The 18,210-nt window shown below is 34.8% G+C and overlaps 1 protein-coding gene across 2 annotated transcripts in view; it reads left to right on the forward strand.

Annotated features, from left to right (window-relative positions):
• RBM27 (RNA binding motif protein 27) overlaps positions 1-18,210 on the forward strand; it is a 71,616-nt gene that overhangs the window by 31,748 nt on the left and 21,658 nt on the right. For both annotated transcript variants that reach the window (XM_041767002.1, XM_041767003.1), the window contains exons 9-14: positions 5,604-5,768; positions 7,428-7,577; positions 10,499-10,643; positions 11,455-11,608; positions 14,308-14,604; positions 16,181-16,321. In XM_041767002.1, coding sequence (XP_041622936.1) covers positions 5,604-5,768; positions 7,428-7,577; positions 10,499-10,643; positions 11,455-11,608; positions 14,308-14,604; positions 16,181-16,321 — 1,052 coding nt within the window. The remainder of the gene's footprint in view (positions 1-5,603; positions 5,769-7,427; positions 7,578-10,498; positions 10,644-11,454; positions 11,609-14,307; positions 14,605-16,180; positions 16,322-18,210) is intronic.

Raw genomic sequence — 18,210 nt, forward strand, 5'->3', positions numbered from 1 at the left:
TCTTTTCTTTTCTTTTCTTTTCTTTTCTTTTCTTTTCTTTTCTTTTCTTTCTTTTCTTTTCTTTTCTTTCTTTCTTTTTCTTTTCTTATTTATTTTTATTTTTATTTTCCTTTCTTCTTTTTTTAAAAGTTAAAATTTGATTCTAAAAATTATAGAGAATTTTGAAAACATAGGAGATAGTTTCTGATCACAGTGTAAACAGTAAAACTTTTACTGTTTAAAAACTACATTACTGGTGTAATGTAGTTTGTTAGTGATAAATTTTTTGTATCTTTCTATTCACTTGATTTATAAAGTTTCTTTTGTTTTTAAATTTTGTTCTAGACAGATAAATTGAATCAAATTGTTCAAGTATACTTTCTTCAATAGTGTAATTGGTAATTTCCAAAAAAATTAGAACTTCCAACAAAGTAAAAAACTGTGTTTACCATGTATTAGAGAACTTGAGCTCTTAAAGTTTAATAAATTGGGAAAGTTTATTTATTTTTTAAAAGATTTTCTTTATTTATTCATGAGACACACACACACACACACACACACACACACACACAGGCAGAGACACAGGGAGAGGGAGAAGCAGGCTCCATGCAGGGAACCCAATGTGGGACTCGATCCCAGGTCTCCAGGATCACACGCTGGGCTGAAGGCAGCACTAAACTGCTGAGCCACCCGGGCTGCCCTAAATTGGGAAAGTTTAAATTGTGGATATTTTATTGTCAAAATTATCTTTAAAATTCATAACATAGGGCAGCCCTGGTGGCTCAGCGGTTTAGCGCCGCCTTCAGCCCAGGGTGTGATCCTGGAGAACCAGGATCAAGTCCCATGTCGGGCTCCCTGCATGGAGTCTGCTTCTCCCTCTGCCTGTGTCTCTGCCCGCCGCGGCCCCCCCCCCCCCCGCCTCTCTCTCTCATAAATAAAAGCTTTTAAAAAAATAAAATTCATAACATAGAAAATGTTTAAAATGGAGTATAGCATATCAGATGGTATTTGGTTGTGAAAATTATGTCAGTAGAGACCTGGAATATACAGAGAAAAACGAAATCTGGAATTTTAGAGGTAAAAACGGGGGTCTGCTCAGTGCTAGATACTAGGAATATACAGAAGAATAAATGATTCTTCTAAGAAGCTAAAAATCTAATAGTGGAAAAGAAATGTGTTTAAAAAAACAAAAAAACAAGTACGGTGTATTTTTTGCTATTATAACTAGATGAATAGAGTGGCTCAGAAATACAGTTGAGAAAGGAACTGATTCTGATGAAAATAAAACCATTCTCTCGGCTGTGGTTACTTGTTTTGGAATAGGACAATTGAATATTAACAGAAGAAAAGTAATTATCCTCACTGTATAAGTGGGTAGAATATATGTGGCTCCTGGTAATGCTATTTAAAAGGTGATGTCAAATGGATATAGTTTAGAAAAAAAAAACTGATATTTTGTTGTTTCTTGAATTAAAAATGTCACAGATACTCTGAAAAGGACTTAATAGGTAGAATTGTATGCAAAGAGAGTAATATCGTAACACCTTTTAAAATCAACTGTTTCCTCTGAAGTACTTAAAATATTTTACCCAAATTTGAGTTAACCAACTCACTGTATAATTTTTTTGTTGCACAGTACCATTTTCAAGTATATCCTTTCATCCCCTTAAGTTCCCTTAAGTTTCTTTGAAGAAAACATAGTAGAAATATTTTATGATTGTTAAGTCCACTCTAGTTAAGTGTGAAAAAGTGATAGTAGAATATAGCATTCTTTATTCTACAGACTGATTTTTTAGGTTGAAGACAGTTGTTCGTCTTCAAATGTATTTATGTAAATAATCTTTATCTTTCTGAAAATATATTTCCTGTTATCAATTATGAAAAATTATTGAAACACTCTATTCCTACTAAACTTGAGATTCCTCATTTAATTTTGTGTAATATATAACATTTCTTAATGCAGAATCATGGATTTTGATGTCTAGAAAAGTATATCGATATCCAGTAGAGTCATTGAATATTGTCTGGGTTTCTTCTGCCTTGTGTTTTACTTTGGTTTGTCTTAAATTCATTATCTTATTGCCCATTTCAACATACAAATTTTCCTCCAAAATACTTGTCGTTGGGATATTTTTAATACATAAGCTTTCATCCTTTCTTTAAGTGACTATTTAGGGTTCCTACTATGTACCAGGCATCATTTAGGCCCTGGAACTTCAAATTGTATGCCAGGGACCTTGGATTCTAATACAGAAGATACATGATAAATACGGCTAATAATTGGAAGGTGGTGTAGCTTTTTTGTTTTCCACTTGAACTTTTAGTTTAAAACTTAAGATTTTTCTCCTGGGAATATTCTTTTATATTTTTTTAAGAGATTTTATTTATTTATTCATGAGAGACACACACAGAGAGAGGCAGAGACATAGGCAGAGAGAGAAGCAGGCTCCATGCAGGGAACCCGATGTGGGACTTGATCCGGGGACTCCAGGATCATGCCCTGAGCCGAAAGCAGACGCTTACCTGCTGAGCCACCCAGGCGACCCATCCTGGGAATATTCTTAATGACAAAATCAGGAAGTTCCAAAGAGTAGCTAAAATGTCAGTTGCATAAAGACTCTTCCCCTGAGTAGAGTTAACATTAAGAATGTGAAAATTTTGCTGTCAGACATGTAAGATGTATGAGACACATAAAATAGGAGCATGAACTTGGGATGGTTCTAGTTTGGAATTCTCTAGTCACTATGCCAATGAGAACTAAACCAAATGAATATAAATTGTGACCAGCTCACCTTCACCATTATTGTAACCTGTTTGATTTAGGAAAAACTTATGAAAAATTTCAAATATGCACAAAAAGAAAGCAAATTCTTCAGGACTCTCCAGGTACTCACAGGCTTCAGCACACCTCGACATATATATGGTTAACCTTGCTTCAGCTGTAACTCATCCCTGACTTGATTATTTTAGAACAACCTCCATTTATAACATTTCATCAATAACACCTTCAGTATGTATCTCTAAAAGATAAGGATTAAATAAATACTTTATCACACTCCTAAAATATTTATATTTACTATTGTCAAATATCCACTTAGTGTTCGTATTTCCAAATTGTATCATAGTTGTCCTTTTACAGCTGGATCATTTACAGCTGCATCCAAACAATAATGTAACGTAATATGTATGTGTTATATATTACACTTAGGAGATACCTTTCTTAAGTCTTTAAATATGTAATAATTTCCCCTACTTTTTTTTTCTTTGACATTTATTTAAGAAACATTATTTTCCTAGAGAAGTTTTTCACATTCTGGACTTGGCATATTGCATCTCCTTATGTCATTTAATACATTCTTCAGTCCTCTATTTCCTGTAATTTGGGGGCTAAATTTGGAGACTTTAGATTCACGCTTTTGGTGTGGGGTTTTTTTTGTCATGAATATTTTATTGATGTACTTACTGTAATATTTCATGATGTACATAATGTCGAGTTTTTTCCTTTGTTATAAATATTGATCAGTGTCTACAGGTGTTTTCATTCTGATTTGTCCATTTGATCTTATCAACTTTTAAAATGGTTTCAGCAGCCATGTGTGATCACTCCTTAGATTTGCTGTTTCATTACAGGTTATAAAAAGTGTGATATCCTAATTCTGTAATTTCTTCTACGTTTCTTGCCTGGCATTCCACAAAGTGAAACTGTAGTGTTAACCATTTGGTTAACTTGAAATGCAGTTTTTATGGGAAAGACAGGATATATGCTTGTTTCCTTTTATTTATCAGTTTTCAGAATAATGGCCTTCTTTCCTGGTATCTTCCAGAGGGGATCATTATGAACTCATGGATTTTTAACATGTTTGATTTGTTTCACCCCATTACATCCTTTTTGGTGTTCACACTGTTTTGTCTTTTACCGTGGGAGCCTCTTCTTGTTGGCTCCTGCAGATTATTTTGTTTTTGACACACCTAGTGTTTTATAGTTTCTGGAAGAACAGGGTTATATATGAAAGTATACCAACCAGATTCATCTTAATTTTCTGCTCAGGCCTAGTATCAGCCTTTTATCTAAAGAAGCTTTTGTTTTTAAATAGTATTTAGAGATCTCAGTGCATGTTGTTGAACATCCGGCTTCATTTGAATAAACAGCCATCTTTCAGAAATTAAATGCCTGTTCTTTGTCATTCATTTTGAAAGGACATTGTGCAAATAAGCCTTTAGCTTTTCAATTCACTTTGAGACAATTATTAGTTAAATATACTGGGTACATTGAGTGCAGTCTTAAAAACTTAAACCAGTCATATGGACTGAGAATGCACTTCTCCATTTTTCTCTTTAGCATACTCCTTCATTCAAGAAATCCTGCGCAATAGGTCATTCTTACAACTATTTTTAGGTTGTTGATGATATTTTGATTGTTTTTGTAACATAATAATTAAAAGAGCCTTGTTTTAATGTAAATATTGAAAGAATTGGTGCTAAGTGCAGTTTTGCAGTCTGCTGTACAATATGATTTGTCACTTGCTTCTTTGCTTCATATATAGAAAGAGAAGGATAGTAAAATTTAGTACATCTGTTTCTCTTCTACACTTACTATGAAATCAGGTGGTTGCTTTGTGGCTTGTTCTGTTAAAGTGTATTTTAAAAAGTCTTTTGGAAATGTATAACTTTTAAGGACATTCATTGAGTGTAAAAAAAATTCTAAATTCACTTTATCTTGTGCCACATAGTGAATGTCTGACTTTAGAAAGTATTGAGTAAATCTTATAAATAGGTCTCATGGGGTAAAACAGATACTATTAAGTGATCAACAAAAGAAGAAAACCTGTTCCTTGATACTTCTTTTTAAATCCTATTCTACCAAATTTGACTTCATTGTTTCAGACATTTTTGTGTTAATATACGTAAACACTAAATGTTCTTTCTTTCAAAAAGTGGTTCTTTAATATTTGAAGTAATTTCATATGTACCGTGATTGATCTATATATCTGTAGTGTTGTCCTTTTTTTCTTTGTCAGTACTTGTTATCCATCTGCTAAGTAGGTAACAAGTAACAAGTTTTCAATCTCGTTTAGTTGTTTTCTTTTGAACATTTCTTATTCTCTGTGAGGGTATGCTTATGGTGTTTCCCTTTTTTTTTTTATTTCTTTATTCTTTTTTCTGCTCTCAGGTATGAGCATATGTTTTGTGTGAACCTGAAATTATGTGAGTTTGAAAAGAAGAGGTTTTGTTTTTAATGGGTGTGAGTCTTCAAAACTACGTGATTTTTATTGGATACAAGACTACATGGATAATAGCTCAGGGTACCTTTGTCTGATAGTGTGATTATGGTTGACTGTTCACTTTTGGGTACAGTTGGCACATAGTTATTCATTTAAGGTTATGAAAGATTGAGATTATACAGTCATACTACCTAATTCTTACTCTTTCTTTATACTTCAGTGCATCCTAACCAGTTGTATGACTGTTTCTTGAGTTAGAAAGAATCTCAGTAATACCTTTCTCGACTGCCATTCCCATTGGTGTACTTTCTCTGTTCTCGGCTCAAGTCTCAGGAAGTACATCATTACCTGAGAAGCTTGTGACTCTCATTCCCAGCTGCCCTCCTATTCTTTCCTCTGTAGGACAGCCCATGTACTCTCGTGAACATGGTGCTGCTGCATCTGAGCGACTTCAGTTGGGGACACCGCCTCCTCTGTTGGCAGCTCGTTTGGTGCCACCTCGAAACCTCATGGGAACCTCCATTGGGTACCATACCTCAGTCTCCAGCCCCACCCCTCTGGTCCCAGGTAAGCTTTGCTACAAATGGCCATCCACCTCTCTGATCTTTTGTACCACAGCTTGCCAGCCTAAGTGGTGACTGGCATCTTGATCTGCTGTCACAAATTCCCATTAATTCCCTCTTAGTTTTCTTTTCTGTTTCCCTGCTTCTTTGATTTGTCCCTTGTGGTTGCTAGATGATGAGGCCTCCTGTGTGTCTGTCATCTCTGGTGTCCTCTATATTGACTTTGAGTTTCTTAGGAACAAAAGTTGTGTTAGTTCTTTGAACTAATTTCTAATCCAGTAAATAGCAGGAGAGTATCTACTTGAATGTTTTCTAATCATTTATACATTTCAAGAAAAACTAGGTTAATTTTTTATTTTTATTTATTTTTATTTTTTGGTTAATTTTTTTTTTAAACAAAACAAAAACATCTGATTTCTTGCTGATAATGGATGAACATGTATGGACTGGCTGTGTATAATGTAGCGATTTCTTGAAAACTCTTCCCTCCTACCTACATGTACATGTTGATAACCTATTTGAAGTGCTTCGTGGGTATCTCAGGAGGTTTTTAACATTTCTTACTTTGCCTTTAGATATGAGTTCATCATAATTGACTAAAGGACTTTTAAGTTCCTAGGGGTTCTGTGTTTTCTCAGGAATTATAGAACAAGGTCATTTGATTATACAACTTCTTTAAAACTTTCTGCAGCTATAGGAGATTTAATTATAGGAAATCTGTCAAGACTACCAACTGGTAACTGAAAAATTTTTTAATAATAATTTGCTGATCTTAATACTTTGAATCATAGAACTGATTGGCCATTAATAAGGATCTGAATGTCCCTAACCTTGTAGCTGAAATTTAATATGAATGCCATAGAAAATTTTTCCCTAAGAAAAAAAAGATACAAGGACTTCTAAATCACAGTGGCAAAAACTGGTGTCTTCATTTAATTTTAACTGTTCTTTCATTTTATATAGGATGAAGAGGATATATACCATTTAGAGATGAACACTCAGAATTTCTTCAACACTAACAAAATAGTTATTTAGCATTAGAGTTTTAAAAAGTATTTAGTTTTAGAGAAAACAAAGGAAACGTGATAAAAGCAGCATTGATGAGGTGGTTGGTAGTAAGATCATGATTATGTTTAGAAATATAAAATTTATCTTATTTAGCCATTTGAAATAAAACATTTGAAATATTTTTTGTATGAAACCAGCTGTTATATCTCCATTTTAAAGTGTAGATAACCAAATTAGTAGATAGATTTTCCCCCTAATTAAAAGAGTACTGGAAATTGATGAGACATGATAACTGAGGAAACTCAATCAGTCCTTTCTGTGTAGTATTAGTGTATGTGCATGTTTCTTTTAAAAATATTTATTGACGTTTGGATTAGGTGATTAATATAGAGGATGAAAATGGCTAGGTAAATGAATCTGGAAATATTTCTGTAATGAAGAATTGATGTGTATATCTGTGTTTTGGGACAGGAGCATTTTCATTTCTTTCACTTCTAACAGGTATATCTATATACTGTAAATTAGATATGTATGTGTAGGTTGATATATTTGTTAAAGAAAAAATTAATTTTTTGCAATTGTTTGTTTCATATATGAGAAATTACTTAACTTCTCTCTGACTTGCTGTGTGTTTTGCTGTTTTGTTTCTCCCCAGATACATATGAACCAGATGGTTATAATCCAGAAGCTCCTAGTATTACCAGTTCTGGTAGATCTCAGTACAGACAGTTCTTTTCAAGAACACAGACACAGCGCCCTAACCTGATTGGCCTAACATCTGGAGATATGGATGCAAATCCAAGAGGTGAGACTCCCTCATACTTTGATGCTGTTGTTACACAGGAGTTCAGTTTAGCAGTTTAGACCTCACTAAGACCAAAATTACTTACACATTATCTTTTTGAATAATGCCATATAATCATCTCAAATAAATGTGTTTAAATAAACTGTATCTCCAAATTTTATTTTAAAGCTATAATTAGAATATATTTATTTTAAAATAAGAAACAATACTTATATTTTTTAGTTGCTATTTTTGTTAGACCTTTAGGCTCTTTTAGCTGTTTACTCGGTACTGTATTAGGTATTAGGTAAAGAAAGATGAAATGACATGGTCCCTGGCCCTGAAAGAACTGATCACTTAAGGGCTTACTTTGTATCGTAAGTGCTGTGCTTCACACTAATAACTGAGACTCTGAAAAACTGGAATAAAATTATCATTTGATCTTTTTTAGTATTTATGATTACAGTCATGTTAGGACCTTTACAAAGCATAGTCACAAACCTTTAAAGACTAAAATGCAAGCATTTACCTTTATTTTTTATTTTTTTAAGTATTTTATTCATGAAAGGCAGAGAAAGGGAGGCAGAGACATAGGCAGAGGGAGAAGCAGGGTTTCTATGAGGAGCCTATAGTGGGACTCCATCCCAGGATCCCGAGATCATGACCTGAGCCAAAAGCAGATGCTCAACCACTGAGCCACCCAGGTGCCCCAGCATTTACCTTTAATATGGGTTGATGTCCTCCTATACTCCTCCCCTCAAAAGTGGTGGGTTAGAAAGTTTGATGACATACCAGTTCTTCTTTCTTACTACAGTTTGACTTCTAATATTTTAAAAAAGATTTTATTTATTTGAGAGAAAGAGCACAAGTGGGGAGGAGAGGGAAGAGCAGGCTCCCACTGAGCAGGGATACTTGGCACTCAGGGTTGATTCCTGGACCCTGGGATCATGACCTGAGCCAAAGGAAGATGCTTAACTGACTAAACCACCCAGGTGCCTGGGATTTGTAATACTTAGTTTTAATTTGGTTGACTGGCCATGGGTCGTCCTGACAATATTTTTTTGATTTCATTCTGTGGTGACCATTTTCTTGTTCTTACCTTTCTTCCTATCTTGCTTTTATTAACTTTTCTTTACAGCCATTAATATCATTGTTACCATTGATAGTAGTAATAACAAATATTAATCACACATATTAACAGTTTTGTGATGAGATGAAACCAAATGCTTTTACATGTATTATTATATCTTGTATTCCTTTCTTATAGCTCCTTAAAAGTGGTACTATTTTTATTCTCTTCTCACAGATAAACACATTAAGGGTTAAAGAGAAGTTAAAGACCTTGCCCAAGATCATATAATTATTAATGGCAGAACTGCAATTTGAACCTAGGCATAGATTTAGAATCTGAACAATATGCTATTATCTTCTGTGCTATAATGCATAAATTATTACCAGATTACTTGAAGTTAATGGGAAGATCATATTCTCAGAAATTTATGTTTTCCCTTTGCCACTAGTCTGGACTTTCTGTGTATTCATATACAGTTCATGGATAATCTTATTCAGGTAGAAATCATGTGGTTTTGTACAGTAGGCTTGATTTGTCACGTTGGCAAGTCATTGAAGCTCTAGCTATGTATCTCTCTCCTTTTCTTATAAAGCCCTTCAGTAAAGAAAAGCACTAGGCAATGTTAGGAGGTAAAAATTGTTGTAGGGAAGATGAAATGACATGGCAAATTCTAGAATGCTTTATGCCATCATAATTGCTGTCTCCTCCGTTAGCCTTCTGAAAATAAAGGCCATTAACAGGGCAAAGATCATAGTTACTTTATTCACTAATTTACCCTTAAGGTCTAATAGAATTGTTGGAGCTGTAGCAGCTGCTGAAGAAATATATGTTAAATGAGTGAACTTGCTTCACAATTTTCCTGTCATACAGTGACATACCTCCAACCATCATCCCTACCCTATCATCTAACCCTACATGTTATTCTCTGCTGCTAGTTTTACTTTTGGTGGAATCACTAAAGTTAAGGAGAATATTCAGAGTATATCAAGCATAGATTGGTGTTACTTTTTTATTCAACACACCTCTTCCCACACACAGGCCATTGTAAGGTCAGTTTCTTTAAGTATTTTAGTTTTAACTATTGTGAAAAAAATATACGAATTTATAGTATTTTCTTTGGATTTTCCCCCCAACTTATGAGTTTGAAAAATTTTAAACCTACCAAAAAGTCAAAAGAAGTACAGTAAACTGAATACCTTCACTTAGGTTCACCATTTGTTAATGTTTGGTTGCCTTTGGGTGTGAGTGCACATTCTTCTCATCCTTCTTCCCTTCTCATTTTTTTCTTGAACTACTTGCAAGTATTTGTAGAGATTGTGCACCTTAGAGCCTTTATTTTACATCCAAGAATAAGATGACCTATAAAAACACAGTATCTTTGCTACACATAAGAAAATCATAATTCCATGAGAATATCCTGCCCGGGTGGACTTTTTGTTGAATAACATCAGAATCTAAATAATTTCATTTTATTTATGGAGCTAAGTTTGATTGCTTGTCTGAGATGATAATTGTTAGATCTCTCCATTGTAATGTAATTATTTGTGGAGTGTTACTTTGGCGCCATGTAAATATCTTGTTCTCTGATAGTCTTTTGTCGGGTTTTTTTTTTCCCCCATCAATTGATGATCCTTGCATGAATCAGTTATTACATTGCAGTTGCCTATGACTTCTTAAATTTGGGTATTGTATTTTTAAGAAAGGAGAAAAAGGCAATTGATATTTTTTCTTGCTATTAAGCATTTCAGTAAAGGAAATGGGAGTTGGGTGCTATTTGCTGTGCTTTTTTAGCTTTTAGGTTAAATATTTTAATCATTTGAAATTCCCCAAATACTACATTGTTAGTAATGTTAATTTTTGTTTTCAACAGCTGCTAACATTGTCATCCAGACTGAACCGCCAGTTCCTGTTTCAATTAATAGCAACATAACCAGAGTAGTTCTTGAACCAGATAGCCGGAAGAGAGCTATAAGTGGTTTGGAAGGGCCACTCACAAAGAAACCTTGGCTGGGAAAGTAAGATAATTTGCTGCTTAGTAACATCTGATTGGTGTTTCTGTTATTTTTGTGTGCATTAGTAAATTTGTAAAATTAAGAGTTGTTATTAATCAGTGATTTTCAAACTATGTGTCTGAAAGTTAGGGTTCCCAGAAGCATCATTAAAACATCTTAAAAATGGAAGAGTGAACAGTATCAATAGTAGATATTAGTAATTTATATTTATTATACATAGGCCTAGCCCAATATTAAGAATTATCAAGACACTGGAAATGAATAGAAAAGAAGAAAAAATTACGTACTTTTGCATAAGTTGAAGAACACACCATAAAAACAGTGATGTTCTTTCCTTTAAAGTTAGACTCCTTGGTAGTTGTAGTGGATCTTTTTAGCATATGATTTTTTTTTTCAAGGTTCTATTTATTTGAGAGAGTGTGAGAGAGAAAGAGCACAAATGGGGTGAGAGGCAGAGGAGAAGGAGACTCCTTGCTGACAGGGAGCCTGATGCTGGGTTTGATCACAGAACTCTGGGATCATGACCTGACTGATTGCAGATGCCTAACTGACTGAGCCAACTGGGCCCCCCTAACATATGATTTTTAGTCTCATTTGGGCCTCTTTCATTTTGCAGTATTTTGCCATTCAGTCTTTCTACTTGTTCTGTTCCCATGTAACAAGGATGATGTGAAAATTAAATAGTAATTTCTAAAGAATATAAGAATGTCTTACAGATGACATTTTAATACATGTAAAAAATTATTTGTTGATTTGTCTCATGTCTAGGCATAAGGTGGGAGAATTAATCAATATCTATTAATATTCTTTTCAGGCAAGGAAATAACAGTCAGAGTAAACCAGGATTTTTGAGAAAGAATCAGTATACAAACACCAAATTAGAAGTCAAGAAAATCCCTCAGGAATTGAACAACATTACCAAGCTCAATGAACATTTCAGCAAATTTGGAACTATTGTAAACATCCAGGTAAATGTGGCTAGGTTGGTGACAGAATTAATGTTGTTTTATGCATCTTTGAAAATCAGTTCTTGGCTTAAATGAGCCAGTAATTAGTCTGATTATCTCTGCTAAGTGTTTTAGGCTCCACTATAGAGCTCTATACCTAACTTTATGATGAAATTGTTAGGCTGAATTTGTTTTTTTAAATTGATTTGTTTCTTATCCACAACTTCTTACTGAAAGACACAGAGGCTAGTTAGTATATTTGTGTTCATGATGCTATTTCTGGACAAATGACTTCTTTATCTGCTTTAGTATTCTAACTAGGTAGGTGAGATTTTTGGTAATTTCTAAGATTGTAATTTTGTTTGCTGAATGACTCTTCTATTGTAGTCAAGTAGTAATTGGCTAAGGATGGTTCTAATCTTGAGAATTTTATGCAGTGTAACATATTATCTAACATTTCATAAATTGTAGCTTTTGTATTCTGCTTGCTAGATATTCCACTTTATGAATTTGTGGTTGGATGTTACGCTGTAATTGACAGTACTTGAGGTTTCATTAATTTTACTTTCAGTCAGTCACCCTGATGGTTAGTGTTGTCATCAAACTAAAATACGATTTATATAACTGAGTTTAAGAAAGTAGTGGTAGGAAATTTGATGTTTCAAAGAACTCAACCAAAATACTCTTTTTGAAAGATTTTTTTTGAGAGATTTTTAAGCAGTCTTTTGTCTCTGAATGTAGTACATGTTTAATTTTATAGATAATTTGATATACATTCAACAAAAGTGACAAAACCAAATCACCTAGATCTCACCACTTTGCAGTAACAATTACTAATACTTTAATGAAAAGACCTGTGTTTGTTTATATGGAAGAACACATATGCACATATATACATGTTCTCTTTTAAACCATCAAAAAAAAAAAAGTAACCTACACACAAAAGACAAAATCATTCCGTATGTCTCTGACTACCTTTGTTCTCTTACATGTTTCCTAGGTCGTTATTGTTTATGGCATTTAGAAAAAAAGGATGGCTTAATGTAGTTTGGTAGGTGAGACTCCTCCAGTTTCCATAACACATACCAGGGACTGGGTGGTTTAAACAACAAAAATTTTGGGCAGAGTCCAAAGTCAAGGTGGCCAGTTTGGTTCCTGATGAGGATTTTCCTTCTGCTTTGCAGATGGTCACTTTCTTGCTGTGTCCTCGAATTGTGGAAGGGTAGAGAGATCTTTCTCTTTCTATAAGTCCTTGGGTACCATCTGACTAGGGCCCCACCGATATGACCTCATTTAACCTTAATTACTTCCTAAAAGCCCTGTTTCCAAATGTAGTCACACTACATTTGGTTAGGATTTCAATGTAAAAATTTGGGAAAGGGGTAGCGATAGGCCATAATTTATTTACTGTTTTTTGTTGTTGGGAATTTCTCTTCTTTCTGTCACTTTATATAAAAACAATGCTGTGGTGAACCTCCTTGTTCTGAACGTTTCGTTATTTTTTTTATGATGCATTGCTGAATTAAAGGGAATTTTAGGACTCTTAATTTGAGCTGCCAAATTGTTCTCCAAAAAGGTTGTGCCAATTAATACTCTGAAATGCACTGTGTGAAGCTCATCAACAGTGTAATATGAATCCATTAACATTTTTTTAGCCAGTTTCATAAGTGAAAAATTGTGCTTGTTTTAATTTACACTTTTTAAAATAGGATTCAAGTGTGTATAGATCTTTTGCAGGGATTTTTTTGGATATGCCTGTTGTCTTTGCCCATTTTTTATGAAGGCATTTACAGTAGTGCTTTTCCATGCCATTGCTTATCATATATATAAAAAATATTTTTTCCATTCATCATTTAGCTTAGGGCGTATTTGGACTGACAGATTGTAAAGTTTTATGTGGTAGAACTTAACTGCTCTTTGTCTCTATGGATCCTACTTTTATAGGTATGCATAAAAAGATTTTCCAAACAGATTATACGGATATCTACCTTTTTTTTCTTCCGTGTTTTTATTGTTTTGTTGTTGTTGTTGTAAAGTAGTTTCTTTGTCTGGAGTTTATTTGAATGTAAGATATCCAAGAGGGATCTAACAACTTTTCCCCAAGTGGTTAGGTAACATTACTAGGATTATTTATTGAATGGTCTAATACTCTTTTAGATATAATTTTAGAAAGTATACATATTATATTTTAGAGAGAGAACTTTATAAAGCATTCAGAATGGATTTCAGCAGGCTGTTTTCTACTTCTGAATTATTATTTTTTATTTTTTAAAGATTTTGTTTATTTGACAGAGAGAGCAAACACAAGCAAGAAGAGAGGCAAACAGAGTACGAGGGAGAAGCGGGCTCCCCACTGATCCGGGAGCCCTATGCAGGGCTTGATCCCAGGACCCTGGGATCATGACCTGAGCTGAAGGTAGACACTTAATCAGCTGAGCCACTCAGGCACTCCATGATTCTGAATTCTTTACCAATAATTTACTTGATTTTTTTTTTTTTTTTAAAGATTGTATTTATTCATGAGAGACACAGAGAGGGGGGGAGAGAGAGAGAGAGAGAGAGGCAGAGACACAGGCAGAGGGAGAAGCAGGGTTCCTGGAAGAAGCCTGATGGAGGACTCAATCCCAGATCCTGGGATCACGCCCTGAGCCAAAGGCAGACACTCAACCGCTGAGCCACCCAGGTGTCCCAATTGTTGATGCTTTTGTTTTTTCTTACAGGTTGCTTTTAAGGGAGATCCAGAGGCAGCCCTCATCCAGTATCTTACCAATGAGGAGGCCAGGAAAGCCATTTCCAGCACTGAAGCAGTTCTAAACAACCGATTCATTCGAGTTCTGTGGCATAGAGAAAATAATGAGCAGTCAGCATTACAGTCTCCAACACAGCTACTCCTGCAACAACAGCAAACACTTAGTCACCTTTCACAGCAGCACCATCATCTGCCACAGCACCTTCATCAACAGCAGGTGCTGGTGGCCCAGTCTCCTCCCTCAACAGTACATGGGGGTATCCAGAAGGTAATCCACTGGTTCACAAGCAATGAGAGGTCCTGTAATCCCACCCTCTATCTAGACCATCATTTCTCAGTTTGCGATCCTTAGGTGTTCTATAGGAAAGCCACTCAGTTTGATCTGCAGACCAGAAGCATCTCATCTCCTGAGAATTTATTAGACATGCAGTTTCATGGACCTCACCCCACTTTAGTCAGAATCACTGTGGTTGGGGCCTAAGCATCGGTTTTTTAATAAGCTCTCCAGGTGATTTTTATGAACTGTGAAGTTTGATAAGTGCTGTTCTCCTGGAATTAAGTACCTGAGTACAAATTCCTGGGCCTTATCTCCCCAAACTTAAACAATCAGTCTCTAGATATGAGGCCCATAAATCTACATGTTTAAAAAAATACTCTAGTGATTCTTCTCAACACTAAAATGTAATAACTATCCACTTCCAAACAACTCTGAATCCTAACTTTTCCTTTGTTTTGTGTTAGAATCAGTCATCCTTGTACCCACTCTTTTGTCTTAATTTTTCCATGTAGAAAACTCTTCTAAAAAGCTTTTAAAACTGAAATATAAGCTCCAAGAAAATGGGAATTTTGTTTCTTTTATTCATTCTGTCCCGTGCCTAAAACAATGCCTGGCATATATTGCTCACAATTTTCTTGAATGAATAGATGAAGGGAGGAAAGAATAAACAAATTACTATTCATTAGAGCCATTCTAACATTGATGATAATGATAACCTTTTCCTAGGTGTTCTCTTGTTTCAACTAAATGCATTCAGATTTTTAAATTTATTTTAAAGATTTCTGTTTATTTGAGAGATAGGATGTGAGAGAGGGAGCAGCAGGGAGGGGCAGAGAAAAAAGCAGACTCTCTGCCAAGCAGAGAGCTTGACTACACAGAGCTTGATCCTGGGACTCTGGGATTATGACCTGAGCCAAAGGCAGCTGTTTTAACAGACTGAGCCACCCAGTTGCCCTGCATTCAGATTTTTAAAAGGGATTTTTTTTACTGTACATAGTCTTAACTCCAGTCATCATCCTTTTTATTTGCACGTAAGCCTGAATTTCTTTTGTCTATGTCCCACTTCATGATAGAGCCCAAAGGCAAATGCTTCTGTAGATGTTGGTCAAATGTTGTATAAAGGTGGTACTGTCACCTTTGTGATCTGTTAGACCCTATTCTGTTAATGGAGTCCAAGGTTGCATTGATTTTTGGTGTGTCCATATTGATATAAGCTACTAGCAGTTAAAACCCCCAAATCCCTTAAAGGGAACATTTAAAATATCAGAAATTTTATCTGAGTATATGTACATATATCATGTATTATGTTGAGACAGTTTTTAGACATCCATTAAAGCATAGATAATAGCAGTCATTTATATGTCTACAACTTAAAAAAAGGAAGCCTTAACAGATAATTGAAGCACCCTCCCTTCTCATTTCTTTATTTTCTTCCCCAGGGTAATCACTAAAAATAATCTCTAAAAATCTCTGAATTTGTATGGGCATTTTAAAAACTTTTATCACATGCGTGTTTATTTGCATTTTAAAAACTTTTATCACATGCGTGTTTATTTTGTGTGTGCAGATGATGAGTAAACCACAGACATCAGGCACCTACGTTCTTAACAAAGTTCCTGTTAAACATCGTCTTGGACATACAAGTGGTAACCAGAGTGATACATCACACTTACTGAATCAGTCAGGTGGTGCTGGAGAGGATTGCCAGGTATGCATTTCTGCATCCTCAAATATATCTAAAGCTGTTCAGTGACACAGAGAAATTAAGAAATTGATAGTCATCCAAATTTGTAATGTCTTATTTCTTTATTAAAGGTAAATGTGACTGCTAACCTAAGTGTGGCAGGTATACTTCGCTAATTTCCAGGATTCTGCCAGAAACTGGCTATTAAATTTTTTTCCCTATTAAAGCTAAGTAGGAATTTGAGAATTTCAACCATTTATTAATAGATAAATGTCTTTCTTAGTCCATTTCTTTTCCTAAGTAAGAACATAATGAAGATTCTCTCATAGTCAGAAGTCAAACTTTGAAATTTTTTTTTTTAAGATTTTATTTATTTATTCATGAGAGACACAGAGAGAAGCAGAGACACAGGCAGAGGGAGAAGCAGGTTCCCTGCAGGGAGCCCGATGCAGGACTGGATCCCTGGATTCCAGGATCATGCCCTGGGCCAAAGGCAGGTACTCAACCGCTGAGCCACCCAGGCGTCCCTTGAAATATATTTTAAGTAGTTTTTTTATGTTAAGGAATTTATCTGCATAGTGACTTTCCACAATGGTGATTATTTCAAAGAGAGCCTGGAAAATTCTGAAAGAGAGTAAGGAAGAAGACTAGCCCTACTAGACATTAAAAAATATTATGAAGTTTGTATAACCAAGTCAGTTGAGACTGGTGCTTGGAGAAACCAGTGGAACAGACGGAAAGACTCACTTGCAAATAGGAATTTATTAGATGTCAAAACAGTATCTTAGGTCAGTGGGGAAACTACAGACTTTTTGATAAATGGTGTTTAGATAACTGAATAGCCCTATAGAAAAGATAAAATTAGATCCATTTTTAAAGTTACATAATAATTAAGATAATTTCCAAAAAGATCTGAGATTTAGATGCCAATGGAAATGCTAAATTGTACAACCCCGATGAAAGCAAATTTGGCAAAGTCTCACAATTATGTATGCATTTATTCTAAACCAGTAACCCTCCTTTTCAGAATGTATGCTAAAAGTACATTTGTCAAACTATGAAAAAATGTATGTATAAAGCTGGTAATTGTAGACTCTTTAATAGCAAAAGACTGGAAACAGCCCAGATGTCTGTCAGTAGGGGACTAGTAAAATGTAGTAGTAATACATCCATAGAACAGTGTATATGCAACTTTAGAATGAAATGAATATTTTCATATGTACCATGAGGTGATCATCAGGATATATTAGGTAAAAAAAAAAGGTAAAATGGAACAAAACATGTATAGTAAGCAACTGTCAGTGTAAGCAAGTAGGGCCAATGATTGCATATAATGTATTTGCTAATTAGAAGAAATGAAAATTCCTAAAATTAATTTAAAAAAATCTTTTAATTCCTAAAACTTAAATCTTGGTGTTTACAGCAGGGACCGAAAAAACTAGACAACTTTGACTATGTCTTGCTTTGTAGATTTGTCTTGGAACCATATAAATGGTGAAATATACTTAAAAGATAAAATGAAAAAAAATAATCTCTAAAAATTAAAAAGACAAGTGAAACGAATTCATGTTTGCTTAGAGAGTACTTTAAAAACACAGTTATTTGGGATCCCTGGGTGGCGCAGCGGTTTGGCGCCTGCCTTTGGCCCAGGGCGTGATCCTGGAGACCCAGGATCGAATCCCACATCAGACTCCTGGTGCATGGAGCCTGCTTCTCCCTCTGCCTGTGTCTCTGCCTCTCTCTCTGTATGACTATCATAAAAAATAAAATAAAATAAAATAAAATAAAAACACAGTTATTTGACTATATATTCCTAATGAGATGAAGCCTGAGGCAAAAAGCAATTTTTAAAAAAAGATTTATTTAGGGCAGCCTGGGTGGCTCAGCGGTGTAGCACCGCCTTCAGCCCAGGG

This window comes from Vulpes lagopus, chromosome 8, assembly GCF_018345385.1.
Source record: "Vulpes lagopus strain Blue_001 chromosome 8, ASM1834538v1, whole genome shotgun sequence".
In the NCBI taxonomy this organism is placed as follows: domain Eukaryota; kingdom Metazoa; phylum Chordata; class Mammalia; order Carnivora; family Canidae; genus Vulpes; species Vulpes lagopus.